This window comes from Thunnus maccoyii, chromosome 19, assembly GCF_910596095.1.
Source record: "Thunnus maccoyii chromosome 19, fThuMac1.1, whole genome shotgun sequence".
Lineage (NCBI taxonomy): Eukaryota > Metazoa > Chordata > Actinopteri > Scombriformes > Scombridae > Thunnus > Thunnus maccoyii.
Window position 1 is genome coordinate 2,522,198 of NC_056551.1, and position 22,554 is coordinate 2,544,751.

Here is a 22,554-nt window from a genome sequence, read left to right on the forward strand (position 1 = left end):
TGTGGATTTTGTCCTCCATCACTTACATTGTAAGTGCATTATGAAGGGATCTTCTAATGGTCAGTATGAACAGGAGGAATGATTAGGATCGCATCTGTTTGGGATATTGTTTGATACAGTATTTGAGTATGGAAGCTCAGTCTTGACTGTTTCGGAACTGAATATATAAGAAAATAATCAGTTTGAAGGTCCACTTAATAGCTTTTCTGAGCTTTTAAATACATCTCACAGTCTTCATTCAGCAAATGGAAAAGCATGTAAATGGACATTTGAGCAGAGGTTTAATTCACTACCTTCATGAATCAGGTCATGATACTACAAAGGTGCTCCTCAGTTCAGGCTCAGGGGCCCTGTGTTGATGAATAGGGTCCCGTGTTTCTTACCTCTAATAAGCCATCAAGACTGCAATTATAAACGTTATCAGATCATTAATAAAGGATCAAAAGCTACAAATGGATTTTGGTCCAGCTGCCTGCAGCCCTTTTCTGGAAGCTAAGTGGTCAAGGTCTTCTTCATGGATGAAGAAAGAAAAACAATGCAAGATACCAGTGTTTTTACCACTCCATCTTTATTGCTTATTCATATCTTTACACTAATGGCCTGGTACTATTTTGATCAGGAAAAAAAAACTGGAATTCCATACTGTTTGGATCAAATGTTCTTCACTCAGTTTTGGATTACACTTATCAGCAGTTACAAAAGAAATCAGTAAGAGTGTCGACAGACTTCAGAAACATTATGAAATTAGTAGATGAAATTTGAAAACAGTTTGTGACACAGCAGTTCTCCTGAAGCAATATTTACCTTTAACTTGTTTTTTTTTTTCAGCACATATAACTTTATAAATAATCAGGAACAGTCAACTCCCGACAGTAGCTACCTGTCACTGACATCCATGCGCTTTTTCAACTCTCAACATAATTTCTTCCAGAAAAGCATAAATTGAAACATTCAATGACTTCAAATGAAAGAGAATAAGTGGTGGATATTGTAGTAAAGATGTCCAACACTTTCTCTGGAGAGAATTGCACACGTAAACTACCACCCCCACAATGACACTGTGTCATTCTTAAGAACTTAAAAACTCATGATGATTAACAGCTTTTTGTTTTGATCATATGTGAAATCGTGATAAATCCCCTTAATATCCACACATTTGAACTCTAGACAGAAACATGAAGTGAGTCTCTAATAAAGCTTTTCATTTCACATCAATTGCCTACGTGAATGTGAAAATAGCAATAGAAACAGAGCTGTACCAACGCAAGTACCAATGCAAGATTCCCATAAATCACACAAAGAAAAACTGTACATGAGAACAAGGAACGCAAGTCAGGGAGTAAACCCAACACGGAGCATCAACTGATATGATATAGCTTTAAAAAACAAACATCAGTTAGGCATCACTCATGAACAAAATAGTTAACTGTATTCATGTAGGAAACTGAGAGTGACACACTGTACAGAGGCTGATACTGGGAACCAGCTCCAGCTACACACACTGTGGTGCCAGTGTGCAACATGTTAGAAACCACTGTGCAATATATCTGACCTGGTTCATCTAAACCAACACATGTTAGAGTTTGAGGAGAAAAAACTTTTTTTCATGTTGATATGAAATCTAACTTGGTGATGCATGTTCCTTTACTGGCATCATTATGAAAAGTCCTGGGAATCCCTGGTGAAACTCAGGACTACAATTGCAATAATGCAATGTTATGAGGATTAAAGCAAGGTGGAAAGACAGCACCTAAACAAATAGCTGTATTCAAACACAGAGTACATCAATGGAACTGTGCGCTGCCGACAGAACTTCTTGACATGCAAGCGACATGCTTGTGGCTGGTGAGTGTGGAAAAATTAGAATGTTTTTGATCAATGTAAAAGTTAACAATAACTCCTTTCTCAGTTCATGTGAGTGAACTCACACTAGATCAACTGACAACAATTTTAATAATTAATTGTAAGTTATTTATCAAGTAAAAAAAAAGCCAAACATTCTCTGGTTACAGCTTAAATGTGAGAATTTGCAGCATTTCTGTTATAATCAGTGTATATAGAATATTTTAGGGGTTTGGACTTTTGGTTGGACAACACAAAAAAATTGCAGGTCTTTGGGAACAGGTATTTTTTTTCACTATTTTCTGACACTTTATAGACTTATCAATTAATCAGTTCGTTGAAAAAATAATCAATACATTAATCAATAATGGAAATAATTGTTGCATCCCTAACCAACACTCTGAAATGACAACTATAATATTGTGACAAACTGAATAAATATACAACTTTTTTACCCCTAAATCATTTTTCTGCTCACTATTGTTATAAGCGAGGAGATGTAAATAAGAAGTCTGCCTTATGTGAGTCATATTACAGTGACATTTTTCATGGGTGCATCATTTACTGTCCTGTGAATATGAGAACTCCTGCTGCGTACTATTTGTGGCCTTCTTTATATCCATCTCATTATGGTAAACAATGGAAGACATGTTGAGTCTGTTGTACTTCTGAACTGAACTAAAATGAGATGACCTGCACGGTTTATAATTAAAGTGTTAAAACATGTTTTTAAAAAGTGTAAAATTCGGTGTATTTCTATGCCTCACTGGTATGTTCCACTCTCTAAACTAAAGCTATTGTTCCCTATTCAGACAGCTACTGTTGAGATTTGTTTTTTTTTTTGTTCTGAATATAAGATATTGCCTTTGATATTTGGGACTAATGTGAATTCTGTTTGCAATGGTATGTCCTAATTCAACACTTCCAGTAAATGTATCAGTGTCATACAGTGAAAAATGCCTGTGGATTAACTTGTTACTTGGGGTCATGTTTAAGGTACCCTGTGGAATTTTTGTGCACTGTTTTTATGAATGCATTCTGTTTTGTTGGGCTTGCATGAAAGTGCATATATATATACAAGAGCACATGGACAGTGCTGTATATACATTGCAGTTTTACACGATTCCGCTCATTGAAAGTTGGCGGCAGTAATGCGCCAAGAAACATAGCAACGTGCCAGCAAAGGCAAAGAAGAAGGCTGTGAGCTAACAAACATTTGCAGGTTGTTGTTTTTTTTTTTTAAATTGGTTTTCAACATATTTATGAGGAAATGCATTCAAGATATCTGGTAAACCTCAAGCATACACACAACGTGTTTTGGTGAGAAACAGTTAATGTAAACATAAATGTGCTTTTTTTTTTTTTTTTTTACAAGAGAACTCCACAGGGTACCTTATAACAGCAAATGGAGAGAATTAAGTCTTTGATTTGGGTTAAGAAAAAGGTCGAGTAAACTTAAGTCAAAAACAAATCGGTTTACATGAGGGTGAGAGCTGTGATAGCTCAAGCTGAAATTTAACCTGCTGGCAAAATGTTCAGTAGAGTTGGGAATCAAACGTCTTCTCGTTTATTCCCGGTCAAAATCAACTCATCCTCCCTCCTCTGTGATGACTGAATCTTATTTCTGAGAGCCAGACATTACTTCCTGAACAGATCATCCCATTTTCAACTTTAAACATGTGATTTTTTTTTCTCCCATTAGCTTTTCAGGAGAAAAGTGTTTGACTTAAGTGAAGCAGTTAGTTAGCAGCATGTTGACCAACCAGTAAAACTGATGAGTCATCAGGTATTGTTAAAGGACAATTGTTTTTTTTTCAACCTCTTCTTTTTTATTTCCTGGCATCGTACTTGGCCACTGGGAGCAAGGTCGAGCTTGAGGACAAAACACTGGAGATGATTTGAGATGCTGCCTGTAGTGTTACATGTTCATAACATGTATGTATGTTGAACTATATAGTCACGACAAAGCGGTCATCTACAGTGTGAAATCCTGTCTAAAGAGACCGCCAAATCTCTGCTTTGATGACAACTCACCATATGGTTGATGCAGAGAGATAACAGCAGTAATCTGACCATTGTGAGTTGTGTTGGGCCCACCACCATCCAGTATCTAGTATCAATGAGGTACTGAGTGAGCAGAAACAAAAGGCCACAAACATGTAAATTAAAAGCTCATCAGCACTTTTTTGCCAAAAGTGTATGGACACCTGAACATTCCAACCATAAATGATTGTTGACATGTTTCGAAACTATGGGCTGCTCTAACATCTGCCAGTCTTCTGGTTTCAGACTTTTCACCAGATGTTGGAACCTGGCTGCAGGGATTTGCTCCCATTCAGCCACAAGAGCGTTAGTGAGGTCCAACAGAAAGGTCGAGTGATGATGTCGGTTGAATAGCTTCGGAAACCTCCTACTCACAACCTTTCCAACGTTGGATCGGGGAGGCTGTGTGTTGCCATTTCAATAACAATCCGACATTCACACCCACTTCATGCTGTGATTGGCCAGCTGTGTGGAGCTGTTTTTATTCTTTACACAATATAATTCTGCCCCTGTTCAAAATCCTGTGAAAAACTGAGTGCACCACACCATGAAGACATTGAGGAAATGTGTGCCCTGTTTAAATGATATCTCCCTCCTCTCTATGATGTCTAACTTTTCACTCTGCCTTCGAGTGTTCTGAACTATAAGCACTGCATGCAAACTAGTCCTGATTGAGCATAAAATGATCCTAAAGGTCTGGCTCACAGTCCGCATTCCTGTTCACCATGAAGGGTGGGGTTACGGTCAAGGCTATGTCATGTTCTTCCATGCCAAACTGGAAAAAAAAAAAAAAATTCTATAAATACTTGGCTTTGCGCATGGTGGCCTGTGGTGTCCGCATACTTTTGGCCACATAGTGTATCTGCTTTAGGTGCTCTGACCTCACTGATAGTTGAAGCTCACTACTGTTTCCGGTAAGAATAATGAACAGAATGAGGTTAAAATGCCAGATAATAAAAAGAGAACAGAGGTTGAACTACATCTAAATTATCCGTTAAAAGAGTATCCAGGATTGCTAGACTACATTTGAATGATTGGGTATTCTGTATATAGTTTCTTAGCACTGACCACACGTCAGTCAAATCTAAACAAATTTAAATACGGAGTAAAGTCATGAGTGTTTACAGTTATATTATAAAACATACACACAGTAAAAGGATGAGACAAAACAGAGAATATTTACATATATAACAAAGAAGTCCATCTGGGAAGACTTCTCTCCCGACATCAGTATGATGCTTCTCTGCAGCCTACACGCATGATGGCTAATTTTCACTGTACACGTGTCCACAGTTCAGTGGCCTCCACAAGCATGAGCGACTGTGAGAGAGCAGGGTGAGAGCTGCCACCTCTGCAGGCGGTGCAGCACACTGCATGGCCTTTTAGCCTTTCGTTCAATGTCACACAGTTTACGGTAGTGAGCTGCGGAGGGCTTTTGTGTCCTTCCGCTGAGAATCATGTGTCACTCCAACTGTTTTGTTCTGTCATTAAATCTTTGACACACACACGCACACACACACACACGCACACACACACATACACGCGCACACACACACACACACACTTAGAGATAACAATCACCCACCCCCACAAACCCATCCCCAACAGAAGAGATGCTTATGTGCAGCAAAGGTGAGCACCCTCACAAAAAAACACCATGCACCACATCTTAACTCCTATGTGTCATATATTAAGTTTTTGTCCAAACTGCTGTGAAGAGGGTCAGAGACACGGTTCTGCTCTACAAAATAATAATAATAATAATAATGATAAGAAGAAGAAGAATGCACACATTGACCCTTGTGGTGATGACAGTAGGAGGGGGCCTTAGGTTGGTTTGCTTGATGTTTGCAGGGAACCAGGGCTCCTGTGGTTCAACCTCTTTGTCCATAGTTTACCTCCTGTCCATGATTTGTTTCCATGGGGTCTTCTTTGAAGTTTTCACACTGCTCCATTACTTTCCTGAAAGATACAAATATTTTATAGGTGAGCTACATGTTGGCTTCTGTCCAAGAGCTTCTTAGGACATTTTCATACCTGCACTTTTAAGTCCGGGATGAATCGGACTCTAGTTTGTTTGGTGCGATTTGCTCGGGTAGCACAGTAATCGCTCTTGGATGCAGACCAAAATAAACTCTACCAAGACCCTTTAGAGGAGGTGGTCTCAGTCCAGTCCCAAACAACTCTGGAGCGGTTTGAACTGAACCGAGGGGAAATCTCTCCAAGTTTACCAACTCATCCACTGATTTGGACCAGAGCAAACCAACTATAGGTTTGAAAACAGCCTTAGACAGTCAATTCTATGCCTGCACTGCAATGATTTCACTGTCAAATGATGCAATCCACTTGATAATCTACAAATGCTATTTAGGGTGCTTTCACACCTAACCTGTTTGATGTGATTGAAACTAACTCTGGTTCTGTTTGTGTAGGCTGGTGTGAGAGCTACCAGTTTCACTCTGGTGAGGAGCAAAAAAGTGGACTGAGACTGTCTGAAAAGGTGGGTCTTGGTCTGCTTTTAGCCAAACTCTTGATGTGGTTTGTTTGTGGTGTGAAGGAAAAGCAGACCAACTACAGAGTTTTGTAATAGGGGACCTAATTGTAGTCTGAATTCAAAAGCTAAACTATTACCATTAAAACCATCTCAAAGCGCCTCTACTAAAGCAAGAAAAAATGATACCATTTTTAAGAAATATAATATTTAGCTTCTTAAGCTTTATTTTTTGATGATTTGGCTCATTCTTGTAAACGTCGCTACTGGCTAAGACAGCAGAAACCAGTAAACTAGTATTGTGGAATTGATCTTGTCAAACAGAGCCTTCCTGTAAGCTGCAGACAACACTAACGAGCACAAAGAGTACATAATGATGATAATGAAGTGGTTCTTTCAAGCACAGCTTATAAAATGTCAGTTTTACCTGGCCATGTCCTTGGTCTCTGGCTGTGAGCTGTCCAGTTCCAAAACTTTCTCCAGAAGGCTTATTCCTCCTTCTTTTATCAGCAGAGGACAATACTTGCTTGCTGCAGAAAGAAAATCAATATACTTACAAAGCTTGTGAGAATTATTAATGTGCATTATTGTATGCAGGACAGCAGTACAGAGAGGCTGTGTATGTAACTGAATATAAGTGGAAAATGGAAGTCATATTTTTATAATTATGAGTTACACAATACAAGTATGTGCCAGTATGTTAATCTAGTGTACAAGTTTGAATATGTGTACTATAAGGTCGCTGTAAGTGAAGAACAAGCTGAAACATTCCAGTGTGTCAGTGTTGATGGTTCAGGAACATCTAAGATGGTGTCAACACTCAATGTTGTGCCTGGTTTGAAGCCCTCCAGATACTCACGGTAAACTGACACCAGGTTGTAGAGAGCCCATGTGGCCCAGTGCTGACTGACAGGTGAGATGCTCTGAGGCAGCAGTCGCAAGATGGGCTCGAATGACCTGACAGAACAAACTCAGTTTAAATATTCAAACAGACTATGGCTTCAATGTATAACTCAGTTCTGTCTCTAGCGTATTTTCTTTTCATTCATCGTTACATGAAATGATCTATTTATCTACAAACAGTGGGCAAGTGGATCTTTTAATTTCACAGTGACCAGTGTTACCATTGAATTTTCAATTATTTCATCCATTTACTGCAATATTTTATGGCATATTTATATAAAATATTTTGTTGTTTCATTATAAAATACATTATGAACAACAATAGATTCTGATATGGCATTAATAGAGGAATAGTAAGCAGATTTTCACCTGTAGTTGATGTTGCGGCGTGAGCTGACGTCCCAGCTCTGGATGGCGTCCCACATCTTGTCCATCACTGTGTCTCTTCGTGGCTCTTCCATCGACCAAACCTCCGGCCCGTCAAACATGATGTGTGAAAGCACGCCGCATGCGTTGTATGACACCTCGATCCCGTCTGCCTTACTGTCCAGCAGGTTACTGTCAAAGAGTGAGAGGAAAAATATATAAAACAGACAGATCATCTCAATCTCAAAACCAATACAGGGTTTATGCAGTTTATCAGTATCTTCTGGTAAGGGCATTGATGTGACAATTGTAGTGCAATGATCATACTTTTTCTTCCGTGTGTAGCCTGTGAATTCTGCAGCCTGTTGTCATGGAGTCATTGCTACGGTATAGTATGTAACAGCATGTGTTATTCACTTGGGGGTTTACCAGCTAGACCTGACTTTGTTTTAAGTCTAGACTGCAGAGTCTGCAGGCAAAGTAAAATTATACATTTTGCTGTTGTTTTAAAGCAATAGTTCCACATTTTGGAAAGATGGAAAAATTGCATAGAGTTAAATGAGAGAATGGATACCACTCTCCATCTGTCCAGTAAATACACAACTAGCTACAAGCGGTTGCTACAACTAGCTGCCGGTTAGCTAAGCTGCATGTATTAACTGATTCTGTCCCAAAATAACAACATCCATCTACCAGCACTAATTAACATGTTAGAACTGTCAGTTTTATGAGGGGTCATGTGCCAGACTATTTCTTGGTCGGAAACAGTAACTTCTTAGAGTCTTGTTGTCAGGAGGTTGCCAGGCAACCACCTTAAGACTATAGGAAGTTACTGCTTCCAGCCAAGAAATCTGTAACATTTGGACAGAACTTGACTAGCTTTTTCCTCCTGTTTCCAGTCTTTGAGCTAAACTAAGCAAAGCTAAGCAGCTGCTAGCTGTAGCTTTATTATGTACTGTACAGATATGAGAGTGGTATCAATCTTCTTATTTACCTCTCTGCAGGAGGATAAGTGTATTTCCCAAAAAGTCAAACTATTGCTTTGATTAGTCTGAGCAGTGAATGCATGTTACATTTAAGGCAACTAGACTGAAGTTGGTGGTGACACATAAAGACTCTCTGTTCTATACACATAAATGATTGACAGCTATTTGCTATTTTGCAAATTAATTCAAGCTGTGTCAAAGTGTTTGGTTGGAGTTATGACAGCCTGTTTGTAGATAATCAAATTAAGAGCTCATGATCCTCTATGAGCGGTGTGTCAAACAGCAGGTGATGTGAATATCCAACTTGTACTGCAAAGACAATGTAATGAGCAAACTCCTTATGGGTGGTGAATTTGTTATTACTGACAGGTGCACTGGAAGAATCAATCAGTTACCGGTTGAACCTCAACTGCGACACAAACACAAAAAGTGTTAACAGCGAGTGCTTTAACAGCTCTGTCAATGCTAGAATCACTTTACACAGCTCTCTTACCTGAATACAGTAATGAACTGTGGGGTGAGCAGCTGTGGCCTCAGAGCTTTGACCTCAGCAACATTTCCCAAAAGCCCCAGCATGTTGCGGTGCAGCTCCTGCTTGTCTGGAAACTCCTGGAGTAAGATGATGCAAAGACAGTAGAGCTTATTTTACTATACAGTGGAAATACTAACAGACTACTGACTTAATAGTCCAAAATCACGATATTTCATCTGGTACACACTACAACATTTTTTCCTCACATGTATAGAACAAGTTATGGCAGCAGTTAAGTGAATGTATGTGTTTCAGAGTAGACTGGGACAGTATACTGACCTGTAGACACTCCAGAAACAGACTCATTCCCCGACAGTTGAGGAACATCTGACAGTTGTCGGGCGTCTCATCAGTGATGTTCCACAGAGCGCTCCAGGAAAACTCCATCACCTGGTCACACTGAGGGGAAACAAACACACAGTGCAAGAATCCCCTTAGACAGATATATAGTGGAAGCATGCTCATTTTATGACCGTTCCATTCATAATAGACACTATCTCGTGAGACGTGGCATAATATTCTACCGAATAACGTGCTCGGCTAAAACCGAAACTATCAAAGAAGTTAAGACTCACCATTCTGTCCTGTAGCTTCTTCTGAATTAAATTCAACATGGTCTGTGAACAGGTGGGGGGGAAAAAAAATCACATATTAAAATGATGAAAACTTTCAACATAGTCAGCAGCTGCCAGCTGTCTGAGGGGGATTTCAGACTGACAGTAAACCAGAGCAAAAACTAGGCAAAGGGTTGTGTTGGTGTGGGTGTGTTGTTACAGGAATCCAGTTGGAAGGTTTATTAAGTAAGACACTGCTCATCAGTTTATACTCTTTTGAGAACCACAGTAGAAATTGTCTCCCCCATCCCATTCTTGTGAGGTCAACAGTGAGTCAAAAATGCTACGTGGTCTTCCAACTGGTATATTAGAGCAGAGTCAGGAAGAACATTTTTGCTGGATTATTCTGTGTTGTTCTGTGCCAGTTTGCCTGATATCACATCCGGCTTTATGACCGGTCTGTATGTATGAAGCAGGGCTGTCACGATTTCAATTCTAAATAGAAAATCCATCGAAATGAGCGTTTGATTTGGACCTTCAAAATCAAAAGCAGGAGCATTTTTGCAGATGAGGGAAACTCAAGCTGTTGTTGTACCCTTCTGCCATCTAGTGGTTCTTCTTTTTGGTTTTTGTGTTTAACAGTTTGTTCTCAATTTAGAGGTGAAATAAGTTATTTTTATTACATTTTAAATAATTATTTAAATTTGACCATATGGCATTAGTGTGGTACATTCCCCAAAAATATGGCAGTTATATCTCATTTGATACCATGTAGCGTATCCTTTTAAAGAAGAATTTGAAAGTGTAAATGACAGTTGTCAGGGCGTAAAACCAATGATCTGTTGATCTTTACAAATTAAGACTCAATAGTCTAACAATGGCATAGCTGTCAGTGCTGAAAAAAAAGTTTTAATCAAAAATAAAATCGAATCGTGACCTTAAAATCGGAAGTCAAATTGAATCGTGGATTTGGAAAATCGTGACACCCCCTAGTATGAAAACAGTATGTCCCAATGAACCAATTTATATTGCAACCTGCACCAGGAGTAAAGCCCTCTTGCCATCAGTAATCAGCTGCCACAAAGGTTTCTGCCTGTTTACATTACAGATAAATACCATTATTCTTGCTCATCAGTACTTTAATGCCCATTTTTATTCAGATGATACACTTCTATGTAGTCCTGGCTCCACTCCAACTCAGGCTCTTGTCTCTGACTATCCTGCCATCAAAACTTTCACTGTCAAATCACATTTGAGTCATAAAAATATTTCGTCTTGACAGCTGACTGTCATTTAAGATTCCTAATTAACATTTGTCCAAAAAAATTCAAGTACTTCTATAAAACTGACTTGAAAAAACTACACTTGATTACAGAGACATTCTGTACAGTCATGCTGCTCCATCATCACTGCAGCAACTAAACCCTGTTTATTACATCACTACTCTCTGTATCACAGAGTTGGATTACTGAGGGAATAATCATCTCATGATATTCATCTATATTAGCTCTACTGTTAAAGCTTACAAAGTACCTCACATTCTCTCTCTCATTTTAAGGACTAGTGTGTAAGATTTAGGGGGATCTATTGGCAGAAATGGAATATAATACTGATAAGTATGTTTTAATTACTGTATAATCACCTGAAAAAATAACGATTGCTTTCGTTACCCTTGAATGAGCCCTTTATATCTACATAGTTAGCAGGTCTTCTTCCACAGAGCCTGCCATGTTGCACTGCCATGTTTCTACAGTAGCCCCGAATGGACAAACCAAACATTAGCCCTTTTACACAGCCTGTTCAAGGCGGGAATGCTGCGCCTTTATTCTGCCTCGCTGTTCTGTATAAAGGTATGGACACGGAGTAGAGGGGCAGAGTTGCTCCACCAATAAACCAGCTACGGGGGTAGTCACAGAGCCGGATAGACATCTATGTAAAAGGGACAACCAGCATAGCGGGACAGGGAGCTGACGCTGTTGTGTTACACACCACACCTTTGAATCCGGAACGCCGGCATGCTATGTAAAAGCAAACACAGGGGCGGCAGTATGCCGGCTTTGTTTGGTTCAGTGTAAAAAAGCGAAGGTGACTTAATGATGGCTCTTCTTTACAGCTATAATGCGGGATCTCTGTTTCAAAGAGCCTACTGGCCCTAAAGAGGTCCTTTACCGTTTTTCACAAGTTTCATGGCCACCGTAGTTTCTCTTACACACTTAGAAGGGGAGGATGAGGGGAAGGGTATTCAGTCGGTTGCAATCTGCAACCTCACCACTAGATGCCACTAAATTCTACACACCGATCCTTCCGATCTTGAAACTACAGCACACAATCCAATAACTACTTAACCTTAGATATCCCATACTGTGTGTCTATATACACTATATAGTCATCAAAATGATAGAATACTACAGAACCCCAACAAAGAGACACAACTGATACCTGGGCTGCAATAACTACAATACAGTCATCACACTGTGGTGCCTGCCCCCCCCCCCCCCCTTACACCAAGGTTTCCCCTGGATGCTCTGCTTCTCTGCCACCCCTCCTACTCCTGCCTTTGCCGTTGACCAAGTAACTGACCTGATGACTGGAGTGGATCCCTGGGCTCTGTATTGTGACTGCCCATTGGTCCTAAATAGTTAGGAGGGGTCAAATGCCACAGGGATTTATAAAATCTAACTAAATAAGCTTTAACTTGACATGTTTTTTTCCCAAAAGTACCAGTCAATATCAACAGCACAACTGATACCTCACAATTTTGATACTTGATCTCAGAGAACAGCAATTTTTTTATGGACAACTGTCAAGAATATGAGTAGCTTCAAAAGAGGAAAGTTTATCTTGATGTTACCTTGACAAATCCCATCTTTCCCACAGCTTCCTTGTGATGGTTGTCCACCTGGCAGACCAAAGCATTGCAGAGGTGCACGGCGATTCTCTGGATGGACTCCTCCTGCCTGGCCGGCTCCAGGATTTTCAGCAGCAGCTGGTTGACGCGACTGTACTGGAACTCCAGCTCCTCTGGAATACTGAAGTTACACAGAGTCAAGCAGCAGTTCCTCTGGACCTGGTGGAGGGAGACATATAGAGGAAGGTTCAAGACCCAAAGTGGAAACTCTAATGTACTTCACATATGCCTGATCTGATCATAATTAGATGATTTTTTTTTGTGGTCTCAGCCGCTGGAATACCTTGCCAGATTGTATTAGATGTGCTCCAACATTAAACTGATTACTTTTCTTTTATTGTGTTTAACGTTTATCGGATTGTTCTAACTGTTTGTTTCTATGGTGTGTATGTGTACATGTACAGTATATATACTATCCCCTGGAATGTAATGTACTATATAAAGTTTGTTTTGCCTTAATAACCATTGATTTGGCAACATATAGTCATACCTACAGTATATAATATACTAATCATGTTTTCTTTAGATTTCAATATTAAGAGCTTTACTAAGGAGAACGCTCCTTCCTCACGTTGATACACAGGTTTGACATTGGCATATTGTTCTGTTTCTATTGTCAGACACCTGGATGAGTATTAAATAGTTTTGATAAATGCTTCCTCTTAACCAACACGGTGTTTACACAGGAGGTGAGGCGTAAGCAGTAAGTGGAACATTAGCAGAGCAGCAGCTTCACTCCTCCATTGTTCTCTACATGAGGTGTTTCAGGCGCATTTTGGCAGCGCTCAGAGCCCAACACACAGTCCACTGTAGTTATGCGAGAGGAAAATAGATTTGAAGTGTGAAAATATGCTTTAGGTCGCAGTTACACTTGTAAACCACGAATGAAAGACAAGTCGATACGCTGCCTGTGTAGACAGCTGAATTGATTAAAATAGAAGGCGCGTATCTGTTCCGTCAGATGTTTGTGAGACTGACGGCTGAAAAACACAGCTGAAGCGCTTTCTGTGTAGACATCATGTTAACCGGGGATGAGTGTTATGCTTGGGCTGCTGCATTTAGAGCCTCTATAAAAATCTTATGCTAACCACAAAGACGCATTTATGTCATTGGAAACACTTGTGTTGTGTGATCAAGTAATCATGTTTCTTTCAAATGTTAAATGTGATCAGCACTGCAAATGCAAAATAGCGAATAAACTGTAAGCTTTATCAGATATGGTGATGGGGCCACAGACACACAGACTTACAGTGACCTCCTGGTACTGCTCCATTCCATTGAGTACCACTTCAATGACTTCTCGGCGCAACCGCACGCTCTGATCACTGCGGTACTCTGTGTTGGTCAGGTAGAAAAGAGCGGCGCTGCCTGTCACCTGGATGCTCTTATCGTATTTATGGCATTTCAATGCTGCTATGACAAGCTGAAACAAGTACAGAACATGTACAGGAGAGGTATGAGAATGTGATGCAGGCATAAAATGCACAATCATGGCAAAATGGAAAAAACGTCAGCGGTGCTCATCTTACTTGTAAAGCTCGGAGCAGCTGGCTGCAGTGTTGTATCCTGGCGATGTCAAACAGCTGATTGATGGCTCTGTGTGCCAGCTCAGGACGAAACTCTGTGTAAGTCTCAATGGCATTTAGGACCTGGTCTTCATTCTTTGATCCAGTCACCTAAAAAAAACAACAAAAGCTGTAAATGAGGATTATCAATGTGCACACATCACCTGTTTAAAGAATGAAGTTTTAAATCTCTTGATTGCTTTTACCAGTTTACATTGTACTGTTTACTCAACGAGGAATAACCTGTTGTATGTTGTGACAGATCACCATCATCTGCATGGACTAACGTAAAATGGAAGAACTGGTCATTTCTTTTATCACATAAAAGGTTGAGTTAACCAAAGTAAAGGTGGTATCAATCTTCTCTTCAGGTTGTCATCTTGAGCAGTTCCTTCTGAGATTTTTTTTAAAGACATTAGAAAAGAAAACAACATTTTCTTCTGAGATTTCCTCAATTCTCATCTTGAGATGCCTTTAGCAGTTTAGACTCCCAGGTTGGGAACCACTGTTCTACAATTTTGAGTTTAACACTTGTATATGTTCTTTCAAGCTGGGAACGGACCACACAAAAAGGTAAACCTATGTCACCGGTCAACCTCTACAACAACAGAAATAGGCGTCCATCGATAAACTATTTCTTTCTTGTGTATGCTGAAAATATTTTTGCACAAAAACATGATAACACTTTTTTTTAAAAGCACAATTTTGGTGAAAGAGTGGTGGACAGCGCTGGAAACATGGACTCTAAACTCCTCAAACAGAGACTGCAGAGTTTATCAGAGATGAATGAACTTTGTAAGAATGAAGTGACTCTCCTGGATGACCTGACCTTGAAAACAATACACTCTAACTATTGGCAATGAACTTTTTAGCTGATGGGTGTTGAAGTTATACCATTGGTTGGCTGGCTGCGTTGGAGTTTCCCCATTAGCCATTGTTCTTTCAAAATGAATCGGCACTAACAGTTTTCTATTACGTCATCATGGGCCATTTACAGCGCTTCCATTCACAGCACTATTCACAGGGGACTAGTATTACCTTGGGACCTCATGTGATATATAGGTTTTGACATGGTCTTGTTCTCAGTTTCCTTCACATTAACAACTTGTTCTTAAAATGATCATGTTGCCCAACTCACACCTGTGACACTGAAGTTGAAACATGTTAATGAAACCGTGTTAATAATGACTGGAAACATCTGGATCAGGAAGCAAATAATCAGAACACTTAAATATCACACAGCATATGATTTTATCTGTCAACAGCAGCTCGCCCTGACGAGAATGGACTAAGTCCTTTCAGTTGTGATGCACAAAATCACGATTATCAGCCCCAAAACTGTAATGTGTGTGTGTGTGTGTTAAGTCACCTTATAAGCAGGGATGTGTGTCACATTACAAAGGGTTGTGTCGTATAAGCCCAGAAACTGCAGGGGCCTCTTCAGCTCTTGGAAAGGGTAGATACTGCTCTTGCACGGCTCAATGCTGAATAAGAGAGAAACCTGGATTGTTCAGAAATTCTCATACGGTGTCTGAATCTTTTCTTATATCCACTGTAAGCTCTGCGAACTCACCTTGGCCGACCCATAGCTTCTTCAAAGTGTGGAACTGTGCAGTTGTCGAGCATGATGTGACCTGAGATGTCCAGTGATACCAGGTTGACCAGACACTGGACAATGGCCGTCAGGATTTTCCTGTTCATCTTGGACTTAGAGGTCCGTCTGCTCTCCCGCGAGATGTCAAGATGCCTGAGGAGTACAGGGTTTTATCTTTTTAAATGATGAGTGGGCATGTAAAGGGAACTACAGATGAATTTGGATATTGAGAAGAATAAGAATTCACTTTTGTCAGTTATAAACACTGATTCACAGTCGGTCGCTCAAGGATAACATAAATAGATTACATTAGATATTGTAGAACCATGCTAACATATTTATCTGCATTCGGTTCTCTATCTGTACACCACTGAAATGATAGATCTGACAAAGTTTTGTAATGCCTGATACAAGCTTTTCACCTCATTTACAACTGTATTGCATCTATTGTAACTGATACCAATGGATGCATCATTCAGAAATGAGAAATTCTTTCAGTTCCTTTATATGCTTAAATGAAGTGTCTAGAAGCTCACATTTCACTCAGTTTGTGTAATGTTAAGCCACATGTGACCGCACCAGATTCTTACAAATAAGCAAAAGAAGTGGAGAGAAGACACTCGCATTTTATGAGCCTGGGGTCATACAGAAAACTAATATTGTAATTGTTTACATTCTGATATAGTCTGTGGTATCCTAGTCAGCTGATTTGTAGGGTGGTAATGGTTGGCGATAAAAGTAGCGAGCCCAGTAGCCCAAAGTCAAAAATCACAAATTAGCCTAAAAGTCAATGTTAATTAGTTAACTGAACAGATCTGCGTACAAAGCTCTGCGCATGCTAGTATATGTTACCTTTTAAAAAAAAGGGAACACAAACAAGTGGTAACACTGTGATTGCCTGTTAAGCTTAAAGGCTCATCATATGATTGTTTTCAGCTTGTCACCTTAAAAGTTCTGAATCTGATCCTTTAGCTCGTTCTGTCAAGTCTGTCAGTAACTTCAGCTCAAACAGAGCTGTCAGCTGTGTCATCAGGGATCATCAGTCAGATATTAAAACATTGTCAGACATGACATAGAAACTATGTAAACCACAAATACAAATACTGTAGTTAATTTTATAGAAAATATAATTTAAAAAGCAATGACAATATTGGGCAGAAAAATCGCAATTATATATTTTTCTCAAATCGTTCAGCCTCAGTAATGATGTATGTAATGTGCTTCATCCTATTCTCTACCTTGCGCAAACTCAAACTGTCAACTGTTTACTTTGATTGTCATCCTGACATTTATTCCCAACTGGTTTCATACATTGATCTGAGACTCTGATGATGTTCTGATGACTTTTATGGTGCTAACAACTCAGAGAGGTTTAAAATGATCACCAGTCAGCAGAGGTGATGAAGCCTGTTGAAAGAGTCATGAAATGAGTTCAACTCTACAACTCCAGTCCAGTGGACAATTTCATATTAACTTGGATGAATGAGATGAAGCTACACAGAACTTCATTTAAAATTTAGTTTTCAAACAACACCAACACCTTTGAGGTTTAGCACACCTGGGAAATGTCCAGTTAATTTGTGCAATGCTTTATGTATCAAAAGCATCCTGACAAAATGAGCCTACCTGAGATTGACAAGTTCCACCACAGTACTGACCAACTCCTCTGACAGGTCCACATTGTAGAGAACAAGAGATGCCAGTCTGTCTTTCCACTGGGTCAGAAAGGCTGTTCCCAGCAACTGTACATTAGACAGATCTAGTAAGGTGAGTGACTTCAGGGGTTTGAGCAGGGTCTCAGCATCCACCTCATCAGGTAGGCCACCCAGGTTGAGCAACCTGAGGCGGTTGAACCCCTGGAAGTTAAAGTCCGTCTCTAATGCCTGCTGAGAGACAGGGCTCTCCTCCTCCTCGTCCTCTGTATCTTCGCCGCAGGCGAGCGGGGCACCACCTTTCCTGTAGAAGATCCGACTGCAGCCGAAGAGACAAAGAGAGACCAAAGTCTCACGGAAGCAGGTCAGTGTTTTCAAGCTGCGGGATGACAGACTGTTGCAGTAGGTGAGGTGGAGCTCAATCAGGTCCTGGCAGAACACAAAAAAATCAATATTTTAAGCCTTTTCAACACATGAAAATGTAGACAGACCAACCAGTAGGAGTCACAAGTGCTGCAAAGAAGATATGATCCCTCACTGGCTTCCCACACACCAACAGTGCTAACTGCATTCAAAAGGGTGTGGGGAGGAAGATATGGGGGCAGGTGGAGGAAGACTTCTTTTTTCTTTGCACCACAATGAATGTGCTACCTGAACTGACTTTATTAACAGTCCCTTCAGTTTATTTACTCCAGTAAGATACAGTATGTTGTTGGGGTCATGTCTGCCTTCTAATTATTATCCTTCACTCATCACTGTTTCCATACTCACTGAATCATTAGACACATTAGATTGGATCATTTATTTTAGATGTCAATATTTCACTCTTATAGCATCTCTATCAAACCAAGAATATGTGTTTTAGCAACCAAACATTGGTACGTTTCACCTTTCTCTAAAATATAAAGTTGTATAATGACTGATGTGCATAATTTTTTTCTGCCACAGTATCCATATCTGCTCTGTGAATCACTTGTCTTGTGTTTTCTTTTGAGAAAAAAAACATTCACTGAGGAAAAATGTAGTACTAACGTCAGTTGACAGGCTAGATAGCTAATTAAGAATAAAAAACTATTCACAATACATTTAAAATAACATTGACATTATTTTGACTGCAAAAAGAGACAGTTAACTGTGATTTCTGTTGGACTTTTAGTAGCGGGACAGTAGGGGTTGGAGAGGTTTACCATCAACCAAGTTTTCTTGATCATCACATGACATAATTTCTCTAAGTGGTAATTAGTGGTAACAGAAACCAAACAGCCAACCCTCCAGTTCTTAGGTCTCAACAGTACCGTTGCAAGAAGAATCCTACATTACTGTGAGGTGAGGTGTCGGGTATCCTTCCTAACTGCTAAAGAAAATAAATAAAAGTTATGGGTTCAGGAAGGAACCCCAAGGCCTGTTTTGAAGATTGAACTGCCAATATTTGGATGGATTTCATCATAGAATATTTCACTCATAATCAAAGAAGAAAGGCACTGTACACTTGAATTGTTATGTTAAAAATGCACTTAATTTGTTTGCTACCTCACCAGGAGTTAGGTTAGCAATATTAATTTCATCTCTGTGGATTTACAACAGAAACTGCTCTCAGTCCTGTTAAGCCTAGCAAACCAACTATAACTGCTGAGAAAATCCCCTATAACATAGAACAAAGAACTGATTTATGTCAGGTTCATACATGCACAAGAAGAGGTTAAGTTTCAAAAAGTGTTCCTCTTAAACCCAGTTAATGAGAAACATGAATGCAGACAATAAAACATTATATTTACTGGCTGAATTATTTTGATAAAGGTGAATGTTCTGAAACTGTGCGTTATGATCATATGTTCATTGCTTTGTATAACTGTTTGCATGCATGCATAGCAAGTAAGGTAGGTCCAAACCGGGGAATTAGTAGTTATGTAAAAACATATAGACATTTACAACTGTTAAATCAATAACTTCTAAGGTTTATACAATATGATTGTTGTCTTGCAGTGGTGTCATTGTGTCTACGTCTCTATGATTAAGTTGGTAAGTAGAATGTTATCGTAACATTACGGGCTGATGACCAATGGTAGTAAGAAAAAATACATTTTCCTTTAAAAAGGTCCTGAAAACCTATTTTCTCAATCAGCTTCTTACTCTGTATGATGGGGTCCAACATGAGCACAGAGTTTTGATTATTTCAGATGACTGATTTCTGTATTTTTCTTTTTCTCACTGGTTTGAAGTGGTTTAGATTGGGAAAATGTGATGTCATATACTTCCACGCACCAATCAGAATTTAGCAATATTTCAATCAGAATCTTATTTCAATTGTTGAATTATTTGCTTGATGTTGCCAACATTGTCAATAAAATCTCCAGCCACACTCATACAGCCCTGATTAAGAGGAGTTTTGGAGTATATAACTCTTATAACTATAACTCTTAACAAATAATACCTACGGGTGTTTTTTTTTTAATTCAATTGTTGCTTATTTATTAGTCATGACTATTTAACGTTAAAGAACAAAAAATTCTTTTAAAAAGTGCAGATTCCACAGAGGTGAGCTGGAAAATGAAAGTGGTCTACTTAAGATACACTGAAAAACTGGTCTTTCTTCTACTAACTTGCGGCATCTCACCTGTTTTCTAATAGCCTCCAGGTCTCTGTCACGTACAAAGTCTTCTCTCAGCTGTACCCTGGTCAGCCTGGTGCTTCGAGGGTCTGAGAATAGTTGAAAGAAGCTCTCCTCTGGTTCAAAGTTACTGTCTGTGTGGACCAACTCCATGTATCTGTTTAAACAAAACAAAAAAAAAACAACAACAGTATGGAATCAAAAGCCCCTTTCAGACATGGAATCTGTAATGTAGCGGCACCCACAAGGCATTTTAACAGACTGTAATTTAAGAAATTAGGTAAACATTAACTTGATGTATCTTGTTACGTACGTGTTGACCAACTTGTCGCAGATTTCGCTGGGAAGGAAGATGTCTGAGCGCAGACAGAGTTTGTTGCTGACTCCCTGGTAGCACATGGTCTTCCTGAGGTTCCTCAGGCAGAAGACCGTTGCCAGAGTCATGAGGCTGTCAGGGTTGTCTCCTGCTTTGGCTGCCATGTTAGCCTCTTCTTCTCCGGCTCAGATCAAAGACAGGGCAGTGCAGGGGACCTTAGGAGATATGCATTGAAGAAAGTAAAGAGTTAAGTGCAATGTCTTTACAGAGGCTACTTCTGGTGGGAAACAGCAAAAAAGTTCCACTTGACATTCAGAGTCAAAGAATTCATGTTTCCAAAGTGATGACTGTCACTGTAATTATAAATGTTACAAAAAGACAACATCAGTGTTTCAGATTAACTTGTCATTTTTAATATAAACTGATCCCTCACTGGCAGAGACAATGTGACAATGAAAAAATTAGAGTGTATGCACAGAATAACAGAATTTCAATCACATGAATCACATTCCATCCCAAAAAAGATGTGGAATAGCAAAGACATAAACTTGACATCACAGTTAACTTGTGTACAGTAAACTCTTAATGTTGTTTTCAGTGTCTAATAAATTAACTGGCAAACATTTTGCCGTCAAAGTGCCTTGCTGTCATCAGAAACAGAGCCTGTATTTACATTTTTGGCAACCTCTTTGCATGCATTGCACAGCTCTGCATATTTAGCCATGTTAGCTGTGTTGCCTGTGGCTACTGTTAGCAAATAATGTCGGCTACTTTGCAATTTGTTTCAACATTAATAACAAAATTGTTTTGTCTTAATAATATTACGCAGAAAGACTCCAGTTGCTAAGCTGTAGCTAGTAACATATCTTGCTCTGTCTTTTGGTTGGTAAAACTAGTTTGTTAGCTGAGCACATATAGCAGTGAATCCTGAGAGACACAGCAGACTGTTACTAAGTTAGCAAGCGAGCTAGCTAGCGACACTGTAGAACTATTTACTTTAACAACACTAACGCTAGATAGCTACTGATAAACACACAGCACTTGTTAGTCTACTCACTCACAACAACCTAAAATACCAGAGAGCAGCACTTGTTATTCTAAGTAAAGCTTTAAGTTGCCGATACGGTATCACCAGTAAATTTCAGCGTCTACATTAGCTTGCGGCTAACGATGACTTTCCCTGCTATAATGTTAGCTGACTGAGCTGCTGGGGCTAGCGCAGGCTAACAGCTCTGTGTGGAGATACCGGCTGGGAGCAGCTGGTCAGCGGTGTGACAGAGCAGGCTCATCAGGCAGAGCTCTACCTGAGCTGTCGCCAAGGATCTGTGTCCTGATGATGGCGAGAAATTCAGTTATTATCACCAGTCTTCACTCATCTGATTTTCGTTTTCGCCCGATGTCAACAAACAAACTCCTCCTACTCCTACTTCTACTCCTCCTCCTTTGCTTTTTTTTCCCCATCTCTTCCTCCTCCTCTTCTTACTTCTTCCTTCTCTTCTTCCTCCTCCTCTGTTTCTTTTTCCTCTTCTTCCCCCTCCTTTGCTTTATCCCTTTTCTTCCTCTTCTTCCTCCTCTTCTTCTTCTTCTTTCTCTACTTCTTCTGCTTCTTTTTCTTTTTCTTCTTCTTCTTCTTCTTCTTCTTCTTCTTCTTCTTCTTCCTCCTCCTCCTCCTCCTCCTCTTCTTCTTCTTCTCCCATCCTTCTTCCTCCAAGTTCTTATTTACATACATCTACAGTGTATTTTTTATTATTCTGTCATTTGTTTCACCAATAAATATTTCTTACTCATGTGTTATTAACTTATACATTTGTAGTAGTGATAGCATTAGTAAGTAGTATATAAAGCACCTTAAAACACTCAACTGCAATACTTTAGAGTGAATGTATGGAATATAAAGAGGGTCTGTCCATACAAATGACTAGTTTCTTTGAAATATTTCTGTGTAACCAACCTTAATTAGAACATATATATATATATATTTAAATATGAATATAAAGTAAATGAATAAAGCAAGTGAAATGTATATTGATTCTAGTTGTTCTCCCTTCTCCTTGTTGCCCTTTAATGCAAATAAACTGTAGTTTGCCAAAATGTTACATGTTTTATGCAGTATCATTTACTTTGGCCCTATTTGTCCAGGGCCACAGATTAACTGTGTGCAAATGAGGTTTGTTGTGATTTTTTTTTACAAATG

General features: G+C 39.4%; 1 protein-coding gene across 3 annotated transcripts; it reads right to left on the reverse strand.

The window, feature by feature from the left end:
* Positions 1-549: 549 nt before the first annotated feature.
* Positions 550-21,850, reverse strand: zer1 (zyg-11 related, cell cycle regulator). 3 transcript variants are annotated; one of them, XM_042395120.1, is made up of 16 exons: positions 21,665-21,850; positions 20,358-20,575; positions 20,051-20,201; positions 17,411-17,865; positions 15,764-15,937; positions 15,560-15,674; positions 14,155-14,301; positions 13,875-14,048; positions 12,569-12,784; positions 9,739-9,780; positions 9,443-9,562; positions 9,125-9,240; positions 7,649-7,837; positions 7,236-7,333; positions 6,804-6,906; positions 550-5,847 (listed from the first exon to the last, which is right to left on the reverse strand). In XM_042395120.1, the coding sequence occupies exons 2-16, from the start codon at positions 20,522-20,524 to the stop codon at positions 5,760-5,762; spliced, it is 2,355 nt and encodes a 784-aa protein (XP_042251054.1). In that variant the 5' UTR covers positions 20,525-20,575; positions 21,665-21,850; the 3' UTR covers positions 550-5,759. The 3 variants fall into 3 exon arrangements, with proteins under 3 accessions (XP_042251054.1, XP_042251055.1, XP_042251056.1); XM_042395121.1 differs by having other exon boundaries at positions 21,607-21,850; XM_042395122.1 differs by lacking the exon at positions 21,665-21,850 and adding an exon at positions 21,418-21,588.
* Between the last annotated feature and the right edge of the window lie 704 nt (positions 21,851-22,554).

Bases quoted from the DNA above. Each gene is read 5' to 3' on its own strand.
- zer1 (XM_042395120.1), bottom strand. From the start codon at position 20,524: ATGGCAGCCAAAGCAGGAGACAACCCTGACAGCCTCATGACTCTGGCA. The intron at 7,334-7,648 runs GTGAAAATCTGC...TTGTTCTGTCAG, and splicing joins CGCCGCAACATCAACTACAG to GTCATTCGAGCCCATCTTGC. The intron at 5,848-6,803 runs GTAAAACTGACA...TGTATCTTTCAG, and splicing joins GAGACCAAGGACATGGCCAG to GAAAGTAATGGAGCAGTGTG.